At 44.5% G+C, this 18,908-nt stretch overlaps 2 protein-coding genes across 2 annotated transcripts in view; both read right to left on the reverse strand.

Moving 5' to 3' along the window:
* Positions 1 to 18,192, reverse strand: part of LOC139372429 (ephrin-B2a-like) — a 30,322-nt gene extending 12,130 nt beyond the window's left edge. Inside the window, exons 1-3 of the mRNA XM_071112142.1 lie at positions 18,083 to 18,192; positions 17,268 to 17,557; positions 3,868 to 3,960 (exon numbers count right to left, since the gene is read on the reverse strand). Coding sequence (XP_070968243.1) covers positions 3,868 to 3,960; positions 17,268 to 17,557; positions 18,083 to 18,192 — 493 coding nt within the window. The remainder of the gene's footprint in view (positions 1 to 3,867; positions 3,961 to 17,267; positions 17,558 to 18,082) is intronic.
* The window catches only part of LOC139372956 (general transcription factor II-I repeat domain-containing protein 2-like), a 979,173-nt gene that overhangs the window by 553,812 nt on the left and 406,453 nt on the right, over positions 1 to 18,908 (reverse strand). The gene's annotated exons all lie outside the window — the stretch shown is intronic.

Consider the following 18,908-nt stretch of genomic DNA (forward strand, 5'->3'; position numbering starts at 1 on the left):
CTCTACCAGTATCATTATGTATCAGACACAGGTGATAAACAGAAAACACTCTCTCATTCTCTCTACCAGTATCATTATGTATCAGACACAGGTGATAAACAGCAAACCCTTCAGAAACACTCTCTCATTCTCTCTACCAGTATCATTATGTATCAGACACAGGTGATAAACAGAAAACACTCTCTCATTCTCTCTACCAGTATCATTATGTATCAGACACAGGTGATAAACAGAAAACCTGTCAGAAACAGTCTCTCATTCTCTCTACCAGTATCATTATGTATCAGACACAGGTGATAAACAGGAAACACTCTCTCATTCTCTCTACCAGTATCATTATGTATCAGACACAGGTGATAAACAGGAAACACTCTCTCATTCTCTCTACCAGTATCATTATGTATCAGACACAGCTGATAAACAGGAAACACTCTCTCATTCTCTCTACCAGTATCATTATGTATCAGACACATTTGATAAACAGGAAACACTCTCTCATTCTCTCTACCAGTATCATTATGTATCAGACACAGGTGATAAACAGGAAACACTCTCTCATTCTCTCTACCAGTATCATTATGTATCAGACACAGGTGATAAACAGGAAACACTCTCTCATTCTCTCTACCAGTATCATTATGTATCAGACACAGGTGATAAACAGGAAACACTCTCTCATTCTCTCTACCAGTATCATTATGTATCAGACACAGGTGATAAACAGGAAACACTCTCTCATTCTCTCTACCAGTATCATTATGTATCAGACACAGGTGATAAACAGGAAACACTCTCTCATTCTCTCTACCAGTATCATTATGTATCAGACACAGGTGATAAACAGGAAACACTCTCTCATTCTCTCTACCAGTATCATTATGTATCAGACACAGGTGATAAACAGAAAACACTCTCTCATTCTCTCTACCAGTATCATTATGTATCAGACACAGGTGATAAACAGCAAACCCTTCAGAAACACTCTCTCATTCTCTCTACCAGTATCATTATGTATCAGACACAGGTGATAAACAGAAAACACTCTCTCATTCTCTCTACCAGTATCATTATGTATCAGACACAGGTGATAAACAGAAAACCTGTCAGAAACAGTCTCTCATTCTCTCTACCAGTATCATTATGTATCAGACACAGGTGATAAACAGGAAACACTCTCTCATTCTCTCTACCAGTATCATTATGTATCAGACACAGGTGATAAACAGGAAACACTCTCTCATTCTCTCTACCAGTATCATTATGTATCAGACACAGGTGATAAACAGGAAACACTCTCTCATTCTCTCTACCAGTATCATTATGTATCAGACACATTTGATAAACAGGAAACACTCTCTCATTCTCTCTACCAGTATCATTATGTATCAGACACAGGTGATAAACAGGAAACACTCTCTCATTCTCTCTACCAGTATCATTATGTATCAGACACAGGTGATAAACAGGAAACACTCTCTCATTCTCTCTACCAGTATCATTATGTATCAGACACAGGTGATAAACAGGAAACACTCTCTCATTCTCTCTACCAGTATCATTATGTATCAGACACAGGTGATAAACAGAAAACCTGTCAGAAACAGTCTCTCATTCTCTCTACCAGTATCATTATGTATCAGACACAGGTGATAAACAGGAAACACTCTCTCATTCTCTCTACCAGTATCATTATGTATCAGACACAGGTGATAAACAGGAAACACTCTCTCATTCTCTCTACCAGTATCATTATGTATCAGACACAGGTGATAAACAGGAAACACTCTCTCATTCTCTCTACCAGTATCATTATGTATCAGACACATTTGATAAACAGGAAACACTCTCTCATTCTCTCTACCAGTATCATTATGTATCAGACACAGGTGATAAACAGGAAACACTCTCTCATTCTCTCTACCAGTATCATTATGTATCAGACACAGGTGATAAACAGGAAACACTCTCTCATTCTCTCTACCAGTATCATTATGTATCAGACACAGGTGATAAACAGGAAACACTCTCTCATTCTCTCTACCAGTATCATTATGTATCAGACACAGGTGATAAACAGGAAACAGTCTCTCATTCTCTCTACCAGTATCATTATGTATCAGACACAGGTGATAAACAGGAAACAGTCTCTCATTCTCTCTACCAGTATCATTATGTATCAGACACAGGTGATAAACAGGAAACAGTCTCTCATTCTCTCTACCAGTATCATTATGTATCAGACACAGGTGATAAACAGGAAACACTCTCTCATTCTCTCTACCAGTATCATTATGTATCAGACACAGGTGATAAACAGGAAACAGTCTCTCATTCTCTCTACCAGTATCATTATGTATCAGACACAGGTGATAAACAGGAAACAGTCTCTCATTCTCTCTACCAGTATCATTATGTATCAGACACAGGTGATAAACAGGAAACACTCTCTCATTCTCTCTACCAGTATCATTATGTATCAGACACAGGTGATAAACAGGAAACACTCTCTCATTCTCTCTACCAGTATCATTATGTATCAGACACAGGTGATAAACAGCAAACCCTTCAGAAACACTCTCTCATTCTCTCTACCAGTATCATTATGTATCAGACACAGGTGATAAACAGGAAACACTCTCTCATTCTCTCTACCAGTATCATTATGTATCAGACACATTTGATAAACAGGAAACACTCTCTCATTCTCTCTACCAGTATCATTATGTATCAGACACAGGTGATAAACAGGAAACAGTCTCTCATTCTCTCTACCAGTATCATTATGTATCAGACACAGGTGATAAACAGGAAACAGTCTCTCATTCTCTCTACCAGTATCATTATATATCAGACACAGGTGATAAACAGGAAACACTCTCTCATTCTCTCTACCAGTATCATTATGTATCAGACACAGGTGATAAACAGGAAACAGTCTCTCATTCTCTCTACCAGTATCATTATGTATCAGACACAGGTGATAAACAGGAAACACTCTCTCATTCTCTCTACCAGTATCATTATGTATCAGACACAGGTGATAAACAGGAAACAGTCTCTCATTCTCTCTACCAGTATCATTATGTATCAGACACAGGTGATAAACAGGAAACAGTCTCTCATTCTCTCTACCAGTATCATTATGTATCAGACACAGGTGATAAACAGGAAACAGTCTCTCATTCTCTCTACCAGTATCATTATGTATCAGACACAGGTGATAAACAGGAAACACTCTCTCATTCTCTCTACCAGTATCATTATGTATCAGACACAGGTGATAAACAGGAAACACTCTCTCATTCTCTCTACCAGTATCATTATGTATCAGACACAGGTGATAAACAGCAAACCCTTCAGAAACACTCTCTCATTCTCTCTACCAGTATCATTATGTATCAGACACAGGTGATAAACAGGAAACACTCTCTCATTCTCTCTACCAGTATCATTATGTATCAGACACAGGTGATAAACAGAAAACACTCTCTCATTCTCTTTAGCTTCACTCTCTCAAGTATTCATATAAACTCTCATTCTATCAATGTCTTTCTTCCCTACACACACACAGACAGAGACACACACAGAGACAGAGACACAGAGACACACACACACAACACAATATACACACAGAGACACACACACAACACAATGCACACACACAGACAGAGACACACAGACAACACAATACACACACAGAGACACACACACACACAGACAGAGACACACACACAGACAGAGACACAGCGACACACACACAACACAATATACACAGAGACACACACAACACAATACACAGAGACACACACAACACAATACACACAACACAGAGACACACACACAACACAATACACACACATGACTTACTCTGTCCTACTCTCAGTACCAGCTTCATGGATGTGGCTCTACACACTCCTCCATCAGTGTTGTCCAGGCCCTGTAGAGAGCTGGTGGAGGTCGCTGAGAGGGAGGGAGGGAGGGAGGGAGGGAGGGAGGGAGGGAGGGAGGGAGGGAGGGAAAGAGAGAGAGAGAGAGGGAAAGAGAGAGAGAGGCAAAGAGAGAGAGAGAGGCAAAGAGAGAGAGAGAGGCAAAGAGAGAGAGAGAGGGAAAGAGAAAGAGGGAGAGGGAAAGAGGGAAAGAGAGAGAGGGAGAGGGAAAGAGAGAGAGAGAGAGAGAGAGAGAGAGGCAAAGAGAGAGAGAGAGGGAAAGAGAGAGAGGGAGAGGGAAAGAGAGAGAGGGAGGGAGAGAGAGAGAGAGGCAAAGAGAGAGAGAGAGGGAAAGAGAGAGAGGGAGAGGGAAAGAGAGAGAGGGAGAGAGAGAGAGGGAGGGAGGGAGGGAGGGACAACATTGAATAGATAAATAGTAAACATATCCAGACTTCCTACACAATCCTTTCCTAAGCACTTGTCAGGATTTGCTATTCAGACTTGCCTTAACACCTTGATCACACCAACAGTGTTTTTTTGCGTTTTGGGACACCAGAAGTACATTACTTTCCAATGGAACGCTGCGTTAGCCTTTTTGCAGGGTTGCGTTGCAGAGCCAGTTGCGGTGCGTTCTGTGTGGTGCATAAATCTGGATTGATCGAATGTACGTGTCAAATTGTATGCAGTGATGTCTTGACAGAAATAGTAGCAGAAGGTGAATGTTGAACTTTGCCGCATACCATTTTGCGCGAAAAATGCTGTAGGTGTGATCAAGACATTATTCAGTTGTGTTAACGCTCTCTGCGGGTGTGGCTACCTCGCGCACTCGGAATACATTTAATTCAACCGCTGAAAACCTTCCCACGAGCCCAACAGTTTTTCTCTTGGAGTTTTCAATCAATGGGGTTTTTCAGGACGTTTATCTTAAGCCATCCCTTTAAATATGGTATACCTTTTAATTTTTATTTTGTCCACAGACTCAATAGGGGCGGCCTAGTTACAATAAAGGTTAAATACAAATAGAACGGGTTCAGAATATAGGGATCCATTTAAAAAAATATATATATATATTTCACCTTTATTTAACCAGGTAGGCTAGTTGGGAACAAGTTCTCATTTGCAACTGCGACCTGGCCAAGATAAAGCATAGCAGTTCGACACATACAACAACACAGAGTTACACATGGAATAAACAAACACACAAACAACAACACAGAGTTACACATGGAATAAACAAACATACAGTCAATAATACAGTAGAAAAATAAGTCTATATACAGTGAGTGCAAATGAGGTGAGATAATGAGAGAAATCCATCTAAATATATGCACATTCGTCTCCGTTTCAGCACCAACTGGTAGATTTAAAAATACTCTGATTTTGTTGATTATTTGGGCGCATTTTAGCCAGATCAGAGACAGTAGGGATGACCAGGGATGTTCTCTGTCTAGTGAGTCCTCCAGATCAGAGACAGTAGGGATGACCAGGGATGTTCTCTGTCTAGTGAGTCCTCCAGATCAGAGACAGTAGGGATGACCAGGGATGTTCTCTGTCTAGTGAGTCCTCCAGATCAGAGACAGTAGGGATGACCAGGGATGTTCTCTGTCTAGTGAGTCCTCCAGATCAGAGACAGTAGGGATGACCAGGGATGTTCTCTGTCTAGTGAGTCCTCCAGATCAGAGACAGTAGGGATGACCAGGGATGTTCTCTGTCTAGTGAGTCCTCCAGATCAGAGACAGTAGGGATGACCAGGGATGTTCTCTGTTCAGTGAGTCCTCCAGATCAGAGACAGTAGGGATGACCAGGGATGTTCTCTGTCTAGTGAGTCCTCCAGATCAGAGACAGTAGGGATGACCAGGGATGTTCTCTGTCTAGTGAGTCCTCCAGATCAGAGACAGTAGGGATGACCAGGGATGTTCTCTGTCTAGTGAGTCCTCCAGATCAGAGACAGTAGGGATGACCAGGGATGTTCTCTGTCTAGTGAGTCCTCCAGATCAGAGACAGTAGGGATGACCAGGGATGTTCTCTGTCTAGTGAGTCCTCCAGATCAGAGACAGTAGGGATGACCAGGGATGTTCTCTGTCTAGTGAGTCCTCCAGATCAGAGACAGTAGGGATGACCAGGGATGTTCTCTGTCTAGTGAGTCCTCCAGATCAGAGACAGTAGGGATGACCAGGGATGTTCTCTGTCTAGTGAGTCCTCCAGATCAGAGACAGTAGGGATGACCAGGGATGTTCTCTGTTCAGTGAGTCCTCCAGATCAGAGACAGTAGGGATGACCAGGGATGTTCTCTGTCTAGTGAGTCCTCCAGATCAGAGACAGTAGGGATGACCAGGGATGTTCTCTGTCTAGTGAGTCCTCCAGATCAGAGACAGTAGGGATGACCAGGGATGTTCTCTGTCTAGTGAGTCCTCCAGATCAGAGACAGTAGGGATGACCAGGGATGTTCTCTGTTCAGTGAGTCCTCCAGATCAGAGACAGTAGGGATGACCAGGGATGTTCTCTGTCTAGTGAGTCCTCCAGATCAGAGACAGTAGGGATGACCAGGGATGTTCTCTGTCTAGTGAGTCCTCCAGATCAGAGACAGTAGGGATGACCAGGGATGTTCTCTGTCTAGTGAGTCCTCCAGATCAGAGACAGTAGGGATGACCAGGGATGTTCTCTGTCTAGTGAGTCCTCCAGATCAGAGACAGTAGGGATGACCAGGGATGTTCTCTGTCTAGTGAGTCCTCCAGATCAGAGACAGTAGGGATGACCAGGGATGTTCTCTGTCTAGTGAGTCCTCCAGATCAGAGACAGTAGGGATGACCAGGGATGTTCTCTGTCTAGTGAGTCCTCCAGATCAGAGACAGTAGGGATGACCAGGGATGTTCTCTGTCTAGTGAGTCCTCCAGATCAGAGACAGTAGGGATGACCAGGGATGTTCTCTGTTCAGTGAGTCCTCCAGATCAGAGACAGTAGGGATGACCAGGGATGTTCTCTGTCTAGTGAGTCCTCCAGATCAGAGACAGTAGGGATGACCAGGGATGTTCTCTGTTCAGTGAGTCCTCCAGATCAGAGACAGTAGGGATGACCAGGGATGTTCTCTGTCTAGTGAGTCCTCCAGATCAGAGACAGTAGGGATGACCAGGGATGTTCTCTGTCTAGTGAGTCCTCCAGATCAGAGACAGTAGGGATGACCAGGGATGTTCTCTGTCTAGTGAGTCCTCCAGATCAGAGACAGTAGGGATGACCAGGGATGTTCTCTGTTCAGTGAGTCCTCCAGATCAGAGACAGTAGGGATGACCAGGGATGTTCTCTGTCTAGTGAGTCCTCCAGATCAGAGACAGTAGGGATGACCAGGGATGTTCTCTGTCTAGTGAGTCCTCCAGATCAGAGACAGTAGGGATGACCAGGGATGTTCTCTGTCTAGTGAGTCCTCCAGATCAGAGACAGTAGGGATGACCAGGGATGTTCTCTGTCTAGTGAGTCCTCCAGATCAGAGACAGTAGGGATGACCAGGGATGTTCTCTGTCTAGTGAGTCCTCCAGATCAGAGACAGTAGGGATGACCAGGGATGTTCTCTGTCTAGTGAGTCCTCCAGATCAGAGACAGTAGGGATGACCAGGGATGTTCTCTGTCTAGTGAGTCCTCCAGATCAGAGACAGTAGGGATGACCAGGGATGTTCTCTGTCTAGTGAGTCCTCCAGATCAGAGACAGTAGGGATGACCAGGGATGTTCTCTGTTCAGTGAGTCCTCCAGATCAGAGACAGTAGGGATGACCAGGGATGTTCTCTGTCTAGTGAGTCCTCCAGATCAGAGACAGTAGGGATGACCAGGGATGTTCTCTGTCTAGTGAGTCCTCCAGATCAGAGACAGTAGGGATGACCAGGGATGTTCTCTGTCTAGTGAGTCCTCCAGATCAGAGACAGTAGGGATGACCAGGGATGTTCTCTGTTCAGTGAGTCCTCCAGATCAGAGACAGTAGGGATGACCAGGGATGTTCTCTGTCTAGTGAGTCCTCCAGATCAGAGACAGTAGGGATGACCAGGGATGTTCTCTGTCTAGTGAGTCCTCCAGATCAGAGACAGTAGGGATGACCAGGGATGTTCTCTGTCTAGTGAGTCCTCCAGATCAGAGACAGTAGGGATGACCAGGGATGTTCTCTGTCTAGTGAGTCCTCCAGATCAGAGGCAGTAGGGATGACCAGGGATGTTCTCTGTTTAGTGAGTCCTCCAGATCAGAGGCAGTAGGGATGACCAGGGATGTTCTCTGTTTAGTGAGTCCTCCAGATCAGAGGCAGTAAGGATGACCAGGGATGTTCTCTGTCTAGTGAGTCCTCCAGATCAGAGACAGTAGGGATGACCAGGGATGTTCTCTGTTTAGTAAGTCCTCCAGATCAGAGGCAGTAGGGATGACCAGGGATGTTCTCTGTTTAGTGAGTCCTCCAGATCAGAGGCAGTAGGGATGACCAGGGATGTTCTCTGTTCAGTGAGTCCTCCAGATCAGAGGCTGTAGGGATGACCAGGGATGTTCTCTGTTTACTGAGTCCTCCAGATCAGAGGCTGTAGGGATGACCAGGGATGTTCTCTTGATAAGTGCGTGAATTGGACCACTTTCCTTTCCTGCTCAGCATTCAAAATGGAACTAGTACTTTTTAGTGTCAGGGAAAATGTAAGGAGTAAAAAGTACATTATTTTCTTTAGGAATGTAGTAGAGTAAAAGTAAAAGTTGTCAAAAATATAAATAGTAAAGTACAGATACCCAGAAAAACTACTACTACTACTACTACTACTACTACTACTACTAGTAGTAGTAGTAGTAGTAGTACTTTAAAGTATTTAAAGTATTTACCCTAACTACTTTACACCACGGAATTGTAGGGTTAGGAAAGTATGTATGAATCATTAAAATGGTTTGGAGAGCCTTTATGCACTAAATATATTGATGAATAAAAAAATAGAGCGGGTTGATTCACCCTGAAAGTTGTCGTGTCCACGTTCAATCCATGACATATCGGAAGGTGGAAACATTTATAGAATAGGGGGTTGAACAATAATCCTATACATCTCCCCGAATTATCACCAATCATGGGAACTGTATAACAACGGTCCAGGCGTCGTGAACCGAGCAACAGGCTCCAGGTCTAACCTGCTAAGAGTTGTCTGAGTTTCATCAGGATTAAAATAGGCTACATGTCGTACATTATTTGCGCAACGTTAGCCTGATATGATCCCACTAATGCTAGCGAACCTCGGGAACAACTACACAGACGTGACAGATGAAATAAAGTTACACGGAATGGGAATGATGCCAAACAATAAATGTATGTGTGTTTTTACTGACGGTGGCTCCCGATAGTAGATCATATTTAACCCGATACAAACGGAGGAAAATAAAACGGAGAAAAAGCCCGGGCATATAATTAAAACGTACCGAAGCGCGCACATCGACTCGGCAGGTTCAGCCCTACAGAAGACTATAGTTTGACTGCCCAAATGTCATCCACGTAAATGATAAAGCGCACACATCAATCAACTCGGCAGGTTCAGCCCTACAGAAGACTATAGTTTGACTGCCCAAATGTCATCCACGTAAATGATAAAGCGCGCACATCGACTCGGCAGGTTCAGCCCTACAGAAGACTATAGTTTGACTGCCCAAATGTCATCCACGTAAATGATAAAGCGCACACATCAACTCGGCAGATTCAGCCCTACAGAAGACTATAGTTTGACTGCCCAAATGTCATCCACGTAAATGATAAAGCGCACACATCAACTCGGCAGGTTCAGCCCTACAGAAGACTATAGTTTGAGTGCCCAAATGTCATCCACGTAAATGATAAAGCGCACACATCAACTCGGCAGATTCAGCCCTACAGAAGACTATAGTTTGACTGCCCAAATGTCATCCACGTAAATGATAAAGCGCACACATCAACTCGGCAGGTTCAGCCCTACAGAAGACTATAGTTTGAGTGCCCAAATGTCATCCACGTAAATGATAAAGCGCACACAAAATGAAAATGAGCCTATTTTCACTGTGGAAAAAGGGGGTCGCCATACATGTCATGTTGATATGATTTTCAGTTTGCTTCCACATAACTGGTTTCACATTCGGCTCCAGGGATGATAAAGAAAGACCATCTTTTATTTGCCCTTTATTTAACCAGGCAAGTCAGTTAAGAACAAATTCTTATTTCCAATGACGGCCCTAGGAACAGTGGGTTAACTGCCTTGTTCAGGGGCAGAACGACAGATTTGTACCTTGTCAGCCTTCCGGTTACTAGTCCAACGCTCTGACCACTAGGCTACCCTGCCACTAGGAAGGGAGAGGGAGGGAGGGAGGGAGGGAGCCTGGTCCATCTAAAACAATTGAGATGTGTATTTACAATCCCCTTCTCCAAACAGATGACTAATTTACATAGCTCTAATCAAGTTGTAAATGACAGTGCATGGTGAATGGTGTCTGATTTTACCTAGCTCTTATCAATAGATCTCATCAGTAGGTAATGACAGTGCATGGTGAATGGTGTTATTTCTATCAGGAAAAATAAAGTACATGTTTTTCAAACTTGGAACCGGTAGGTTCACGATACGTTACTCACGCACATTCTTGCTCTCTCTCGAACACACACACACACACACAGACACACAGACAGACAGACAGACAGACAGACAGACAGACAGACAGACAGACAGACAGACACAGACACAGACACAGAGACAGAGACAGAGACAGAGACAGAGACAGAGACAGAGACAGAGACAGAGACAGAGACAGAGACACAGACACAGACACACACACACACACACACACACACACACACACACACACACACACACACACACACACACACACACACCCCATTAGGACCATTTGGTTCAGATGACAGCTTCTCATGCTTCTAGCTAGGTTGCCATGAGAGCTCACGTCATATCTGTCTCATGCTGTTAAAAGCATTGTGTGATTTGGGGCATGTAAGCTCTTAGAATCACTGTGTCTGCCGTCCATGGAGGAGTAGCACTGTCAGAGAGCCTCAGAGCCCTGGGAGGTAGGGGAGAAGAGGAGGAGGAGGAGGAGTAGCACTGTCAGAGAGCCTCAGAGCCCTGGGAGGTAGGGGAGGAGACAAGGGGAGAAGAGGAGGAGGATGAGGAGGAGACGAGGGGTAAAGTTACAGTACATGGTGAGACTGGCTCTCTGGATACTTCCCAAATGGCTCCCTGTTCCCTATATATAGGGAATAGGGTTCCATAGGGCCCTGGTCTAAAGTAGTGCACTATATAGGGAATAGGGTTCCATCTGGGATACAGCATTTCTCTCATGCTACACTGGGCTTGAAGACGCACAGAGACGCTGCCTGGGTGACCAACATGTCCATGATAACACAACCAATGCTGAACTAGATGACAGGATAGGAGACGACCAGGGAAGATGGCCGTTTCCTCTGAACAAACATGAATACTTGTCTATACAGTCTATACTGTTTACAGTGGCTTGCGAAAGTATTCACCCCCCTTGGCATTTTCGCCTGTTTTGTTGCCTTACAACTTGGAATTAAAATACATTTTGGGGGGGGGGGGGGGGGGGGGGTGGGTTGTATCATATGATTTCACAACATGCCTACCACTTTGAAGATGCAAAATATTTTTTATTGTGAAACAAACAAGATATTAGACAAAAAAAACAGAAAACTTGAATGTGCATAACTATTCACCCCCCACAAAGTCAATACCTTGTAGATCCACCTTTTGCAGCAATTACAGCTGCAAATCTCTTGGGGTATGTCTCTATAAGCTTGGTACATCTAGCCACTGGGATTTTTGCCCATTCTTCAAGGCAAAACTGCTCCAGCTTCACCAAGTTGGATGGGTTTTTCTGGTGTACAGCAATCTTTAAGTCATACCACAGATTCTCAATTGGATTGAGGTCTGGGCTTTGACTAGGCCATTCCAAGACATTTAAATATTTCCCCATAAACCACTCGAGTGTTGCTTTAGCAGTATGCTTAGGGTCATTGTTCTGCTGGAAGGTGAACCTCCATCCCAGTCTCAAATCTCTGGAAGACTGAAACAGGTTTCCCTCAAGAATTTCCCTGTATTTAGCGCCATCCATCATTCCTTCAATTCTGACCAGTTTCCCTGCCGATGAAAAACATCCCCACAGCATGATGCTGCCACCACCATGCTTCACTGTGGGGATGCTGTTCTCGGGGTGATGAGAGGTGTTGGGTTTGCGCCAGACATAGCGTTTTCCTTGATGGCCAAAAAGCTCAATTTTAGTCTCATCTGACCAGAGTACCTTCTTCCATATGTTTGGGGAGTCTCCCACATGCCTTTTGGCGAACACCAAACGTGTTTGCTTATTTTTTATTTAAGCAATGGCTTTTTTCTGTCCACTCTTCCGTAAAGCCCAGCTCTGTGGAGTGTAAGGTTTAAAGTGGTCCTATGGACAGATACTCCAATCTCCACTGTGGGGTTTTGCTGCTCCTTCAGAGTTATCTTTGGTCTCTTTGTTGCCTCTGATTAATGCCCTCCTTGCCTGGTCCATGAGTTTTGGTGGGCGGCCCTCTCTTGGCAGGTTTGTTGTGGTGCCATATTCTTTCCATTTTTTAATAATGGATTTAATGGTGCTCAGTGGGATGTTCAAAGTTTCAGATATTTTTTTATATCCCAACCCTGATCTGTATTTCTCCACAACTTTGTCCCTGACCTGTTTGGAGAGCTCCTTGGTCTTCATGTTACCCTTTGCTTAGTGGTGATGCAGACTCTTGGGCCTTTCAGAACAGGTATATATACTGAGATCATGTGACACTTAGATTGCACACAGGTGGACTTTATTTAAATAATTATGTGACTTCTGAAGGTAATTGGTTGCACCAGATCTTATTTAGGGGCTTCATAGCAAATGGGGTGAATACATACACAACAACTTGTCTATACAGTCTATACTATATACCCTACCTGTGTGAGGAAAGCCCTCCAGACAGATTGGATACTTGTCTATACAGTACATACTATATACCCTACCTGTGTATGGAAAGCCCTACAGACAGATTGGATACTTGTCAATACAGTCTATACTATATACCCTACCTGTGTGAGGAAAGCCCTCCAGAAAGATTGGATACTTGTCAATACAGTCTATACTATATACCCTACCTGTGTGAGGAAAGCCCTCCAGACAGATTGGATACTTGTCTATACAGTCCATACTATACACCCTACCTGTGTGAGGAAAGCCCTCCAGACAGATTGGATACTTGTCTATACAGTCTATACTATATACCCTACCTGTGTGAGGAAAGCCCTACAGACAGATTGGATACTTGTCTATACAGTCCATACTATACACCCTACCTGTGTATGGAAAGCCCTCTAAACAGATTGGATACTTGTCTATACAGTCCATACTATATACCAAGAGGTTGAAAATGGAAACCCCTCTCACTCAGTTTGACCTTAAGTCACGAAATTCGGTACATAGGTCCCTCTCCTGACAAGGAATACATTTGCCTAAGGACCCATAATGTTATGGATCTTCTGGCCAGCCTAAGGACCCATAATGTTATGGATCTTCTGGCCAGCCTAAGGACCCATAATGTTATGGATCTTCTGGCCAGCCTAAGGACCCCATAATGTTATGGATCTTCTGGCCAGCCTAAGGACCCATAACGTTATGGATCTTCTGGCCAGCCTAAGGACCCATAATGTTATGGATCTTCTGGCCAGCCTAAGGACCCATAATGTTATGGATCTTCTGGCCAGCCTAAGGACCCATAATGTTATGGATCTTCTGGCCAGCCTAAGGACCCATAATGTTATGGATCTTCTGGCCAGCCTAAGGACCCATAATGTTATGGATCTTCTGGCCAGCCTAAGGACCCCATAATGTTATGGATCTTCTGGCCAGCCTAAGGACCCCATAATGTTATGGATCTTCTGGACAGCCTAAGGACCCCATAATGTTATGGATCTTCTGGACAGCCTAAGGACCCATAATGTTATGGATCTTCTGGCCAGCCTAAGGACCCCATAATGTTATGGATCTTCTGGCCAGCCTAAGGACCCATAATGTTATGGATCTTCTGGCCAGCCTAAGGACCCATAATGTTATGGATCTTCTGGCCAGCCTAAGGACCCCATAATGTTATGGATCTTCTGGCCAGCCTAAGGACCCCATAATGTTATGGATCTTCTGGACAGCCTAAGGACCCATAATGTTATGGATCTTCTGGCCAGCCTAAGGACCCCATAATGTTATGGATCTTCTGGCCAGCCTAAGGACCCCATAATGTTATGGATCTTCTGGCCAGCCTAAGGACCCATAATGTTATGGATCTTCTGGCCAGCCTAAGGACCCATAATGTTATGGATCTTCTGGCCAGCCTAAGGACCCATAATGTTATGGATCTTCTGGCCAACCTAAGGACCCATAATGTTATGGATCTTCTGGCCAGCCTAAGGACCCCATAATATTATGGATCTTCTGGCCAGCCTAAGGACCCATAATGTTATGGATCTTCTGGCCAGCCTAAGGACCCATAATGTTATGGATCTTCTGGCCAGCCTAAGGACCCCATAATATTATGGATCTTCTGGCCAGCCTAAGGACCCATAATGTTATGGATCTTCTGGCCAGCCTAAGGACCCCATAATGTTATGGATCTTCTGGCCAGCCTAAGGACCCATAATGTTATGGATCTTCTGGCCAGCCTAAGGACCCATAATATTATGGATCTTCTGGCCAGCCTAAGGACCCATAATGTTATGGATCTTCTGGCCAGCCTAAGGACCCATAATGTTATGGATCTTCTGGCCAGCCTAAGGACCCATAATGTTATGGATCTTCTGGCCAGCCTAAGGACCCATAATGTTATGGATCTTCTGGCCAGCCTAAGGACCCATAATGTTATGGATCTTCTGGCCAGCCTAAGGACCCATAATGTTATGGATCTTCTGGCCAGCCTAAGGACCCATAATGTTATGGATCTTCTGGCCATTTTGAATTTTGTGAAAAATACTTTAAAACGCCTTTCTGGCCCCAAATGATCTGCTGCGAAACTTGATATGTGGCATCAAATGGACAACGGTCTCTCAACGCAACACTTCACAGACTAGTACCTAAAACAACTATTGACCAATAACCTTCATGTGGGCGTGGCCTGGCATCAAATGGACAACGGTCTCTCAACGCAACACTTCACAGACTAGTACCTAAAACAACTATTGACCAATAACCTTCATGTGGGCGTGGCCTGGCATCAAATGGACAACGGTCTCTCAACGCAACACTTCACAGACTAGCACCTAAAACAACCAATAACCTTCATGTGGGCGTGGCCTGGCATCAAATGGACAACGGTCTCTCAACGCAACACTTCACAGACTAGTACCTAAAACAACCAATAACCTTCATGTGGGCGTGGCCTGGCATCAAATGGACAACGGTCTCTCAACGCAACACTTCACAGACTAGTACCTAAAACAACCAATAACCTTCATGTGGGCGTGGCCTGGCATCAAAGGGACAACGGTCTCTCAACGCAACACTTCACAGACTAGTACCTAAAACAACCAATAACCTTCGTGTGGGCGTGGCCTGGCATCAAATGGACAACGGTCTCTCAACGCAACACTTCACAGACTAGTACCTAAAACAACCAATAACCTTCATGTGGGCGTGGCCTGGCATCAAATGGACAACGGTCTCTCAACGCAACACTTCACAGACTAGTACCTAAAACAACCAATAACCTTCATGTGGGCGTGGCCTGGCATCAAATGGACAACGGTCTCTCAACGCAACACTCGCAACACAGACTAGTACCTAAAACAACTAATAACCTTCGTGTGGGCGTGGCCTGGCATCAAATGGACAACGGTCTCTCAACGCAACACTTCACAGACTAGTACCTAAAACAACCAATAACCTTCGTGTGGGCGTGGCCTGGCATCAAATGGACAACGGTCTCTCAACGCAACACTTCACAGACTAGTACCTAAAACAACTATTGACCAATAACCTTCATGTGGGCGTGGCCTGGCATCAAATGGACAACGGTCTCTCAACGCAACACTTCACAGACTAGTACCTAAAACAACCAATAACCTTCATGTGGGCGTGGCCTGGCATCAAATGGACAACGGTCTCTCAACGCAACACTTCACAGACTAGTACCTAAAACAACCAATAACCTTCATGTGGGCGTGGCCTGGCATCAAATGGACAACGGTCTCTCAACGCAACACTCGCAACACAGACTAGTACCTAAAACAACTATTGACCAATAACCTTCGTGTGGGCGTGGCCTGGCATCAAATGGACAACGGTCTCTCAACGCAACACTTCACAGACTAGTACCTAAAACAACCAATAACCTTCATGTGGGCGTGGCCTGGCATCAAATGGACAACGGTCTCTCAACGCAACACTTCACAGACTAGCACCTAAAACAACTATTGACCAATAACCTTCATGTGGGCGTGGCCTGGCATCAAATGGACAACGGTCTCTCAACGCAACACTTCACAGACTAGTACCTAAAACAACCAATAACCTTCATGTGGGCGTGGCCTGGCATCAAATGGACAACGGTCTCTCAACGCAACACTCGCAACACAGACTAGTACCTAAAACAACTATTGACCAATAACCTTCATGTGGGCGTGGCCTGGCATCAAATGGACAACGGTCTCTCAACGCAACACTTCACAGACTAGTACCTAAAACAACTATTGACCAATAACCTTCATGTGGGCGTGGCCTGGCATCAAATGGACAACGGTCTCTCAACGCAACACTTCACAGACTAGTACCTAAAACAACTATTGACCAATAACCTTCATGTGGGCGTGGCCTGGCATCAAATGGACAACGGTCTCTCAACGCAACACTTCACAGACTAGTACCTAAAACAACTATTGACCAATAACCTTCATGTGGGCGTGGCCTGGCACAAATGCATGTAAATCAGTCAAGGATATACTCAATATATGCACGAACGTTCATATCGACCACAGGGTGGCGCTATAACGGGCACATGTTTATATCTCTTGATCTGTTTGACTCAGAGGGATGACATTTGGCACACGTACTCAGGGATATGTCTAGATAACCCACACAATATTTCAGACACCACTGGCCCCAACATTTTGATGAAACTGGATGCAAGTCTTGCCATTGAGATCCAGCATTTACAAAATAACACTGATTAGCCCAAAAGGGGGGGGGGGGGGGGGTGCATCCTTCGTAGGGGGTGATGGCATGTTTTACTGTCGCCTTGTTTTAACTTAATTCAATGGCCATTGATTTTAAAGAATGGGTTTACAACAATTCTACCTTTGCAGTCTACTCACAGGTGATATAGTATTCCCTTCCCTTGAAAAACTCCAGGCCCCAGAGATTAGGGCTGAACTCCTGGAACTTGAAGGTGAACTTCACGTCTCTGTCCGGCTTGTCACAGTTGAGTAACGGGGTGTCCGATTGGCTGATGCTGCAGCTGTGGAGTTGTTCCCGGGTCACCAGGTACACACGGTAGTACTCCGGCTCCTTATCCTCCACCACCCCTGGCCTCACCCGGGGACACACGATGTCCATTTTATCCCCTATCTGAGGGAACAGGACCAGCCCCCGTCCAGGAGAGAACCTGTGGAATAGGAGAGAGAGAGAGGGAGAGAGAGACAGAGAGAGAGAGAGACAGAGAGAGAGAGAGAGGGAGAGGGAGAGAGACAGAGAGAGAGACAGAGAGAGAGAGAGAGGGAGGGAAAGAGAGAGAGAGAGAGAGATGAGAGTTTTACAACCAGAATGACTGGGATGTTGTCTTTATTGTGTCATAGCAACGCTAGTAATTTCTTTGTTATTGCATATCAGTCTAATAGGCATGACATTCATATTATTTACTAATTAATAATCATCAATAAATAAACACGTCAATGAATTTACTATCAACAACAAAAATCTGAGACCACAGAAACAGTACTTATTTATATGTATTTACATTTTACAGTAGGACAACATTTCTGCAATCCCTTCACCATATTTCATCTATGTCGATAATGTAAATGAAAATCCAACATTTTGACAATATAACAGGTATTTATTTCCAGTATATTTCCAGGTGAGGTTTTGCACAACAATATGGATTTATTGCAAAAGAATCGACTGTACCGACTTGGGATTTGAAGAATTCCAATAGACGGAATCCAGGACGACGGCAGAGCAGCTGGGACTCAGGTTGACAACCAACACTCCTAAACAGAACCAGCAGACGTACCTCCCCATCGCACGCTGCCGGCAAACATCAATATCACAACACGAGGTGTTCACAAAACTATTTTATTTTCCATGTCAATAACGCTGAAAAGAACACTGTCTCCTCGCATCGTTCTAATCCCTAACGTCCCAGTTCAGATTGACGGACAGGCTGGGAATAACTCCAGTCTGAATGACAGGTTGGGAATAACTCCAGTCTGTTCTAATGTCCCAGATTGACGGACAGGTTGAGGATAACTCCAGTCTGTTCTAATCTCCCAGATTGACGGACAGGTTGAGGATAACTCCAGTCTGTTCTAATCTCCCAGATTGACGGACAGGTTGAGGATAACTCCAGTCTGTTCTAATCTCCCAGATTGAAGGACAGGTTGAGGTTGAGAATAACTCCAGTCTGTTCTAATCTCCCAGATTGACGGACAGGTTGAGAATAACTCCAGTCTGTTCTAATCTCCCAGATTGACGGACAAGTTGGGAATAACTCCAGTCTGTTCTAATGTCCCAGATTGACGGACAGGTTGGGAATAATTCCAGTCCGTTCTAATCTCCCAGATTGACGGACAGGTTGGGAATAACTCCAGTCCGTTCTAATCTCCCAGATTGACGGACAGGTTGAGGTTGGGAATAACTCCAGTCCGTTCTAATGTCCCAGATTGACGGACAGGTTGAGGTTGAGGATAACTCCAGTCCGTTCTAACAGAGTCCCAATGTATTTTCTATCCAATAAT

The sequence above is a fragment of the Oncorhynchus clarkii genome, chromosome 18 (genome assembly GCF_045791955.1).
Source record: "Oncorhynchus clarkii lewisi isolate Uvic-CL-2024 chromosome 18, UVic_Ocla_1.0, whole genome shotgun sequence".
Lineage (NCBI taxonomy): Eukaryota > Metazoa > Chordata > Actinopteri > Salmoniformes > Salmonidae > Oncorhynchus > Oncorhynchus clarkii.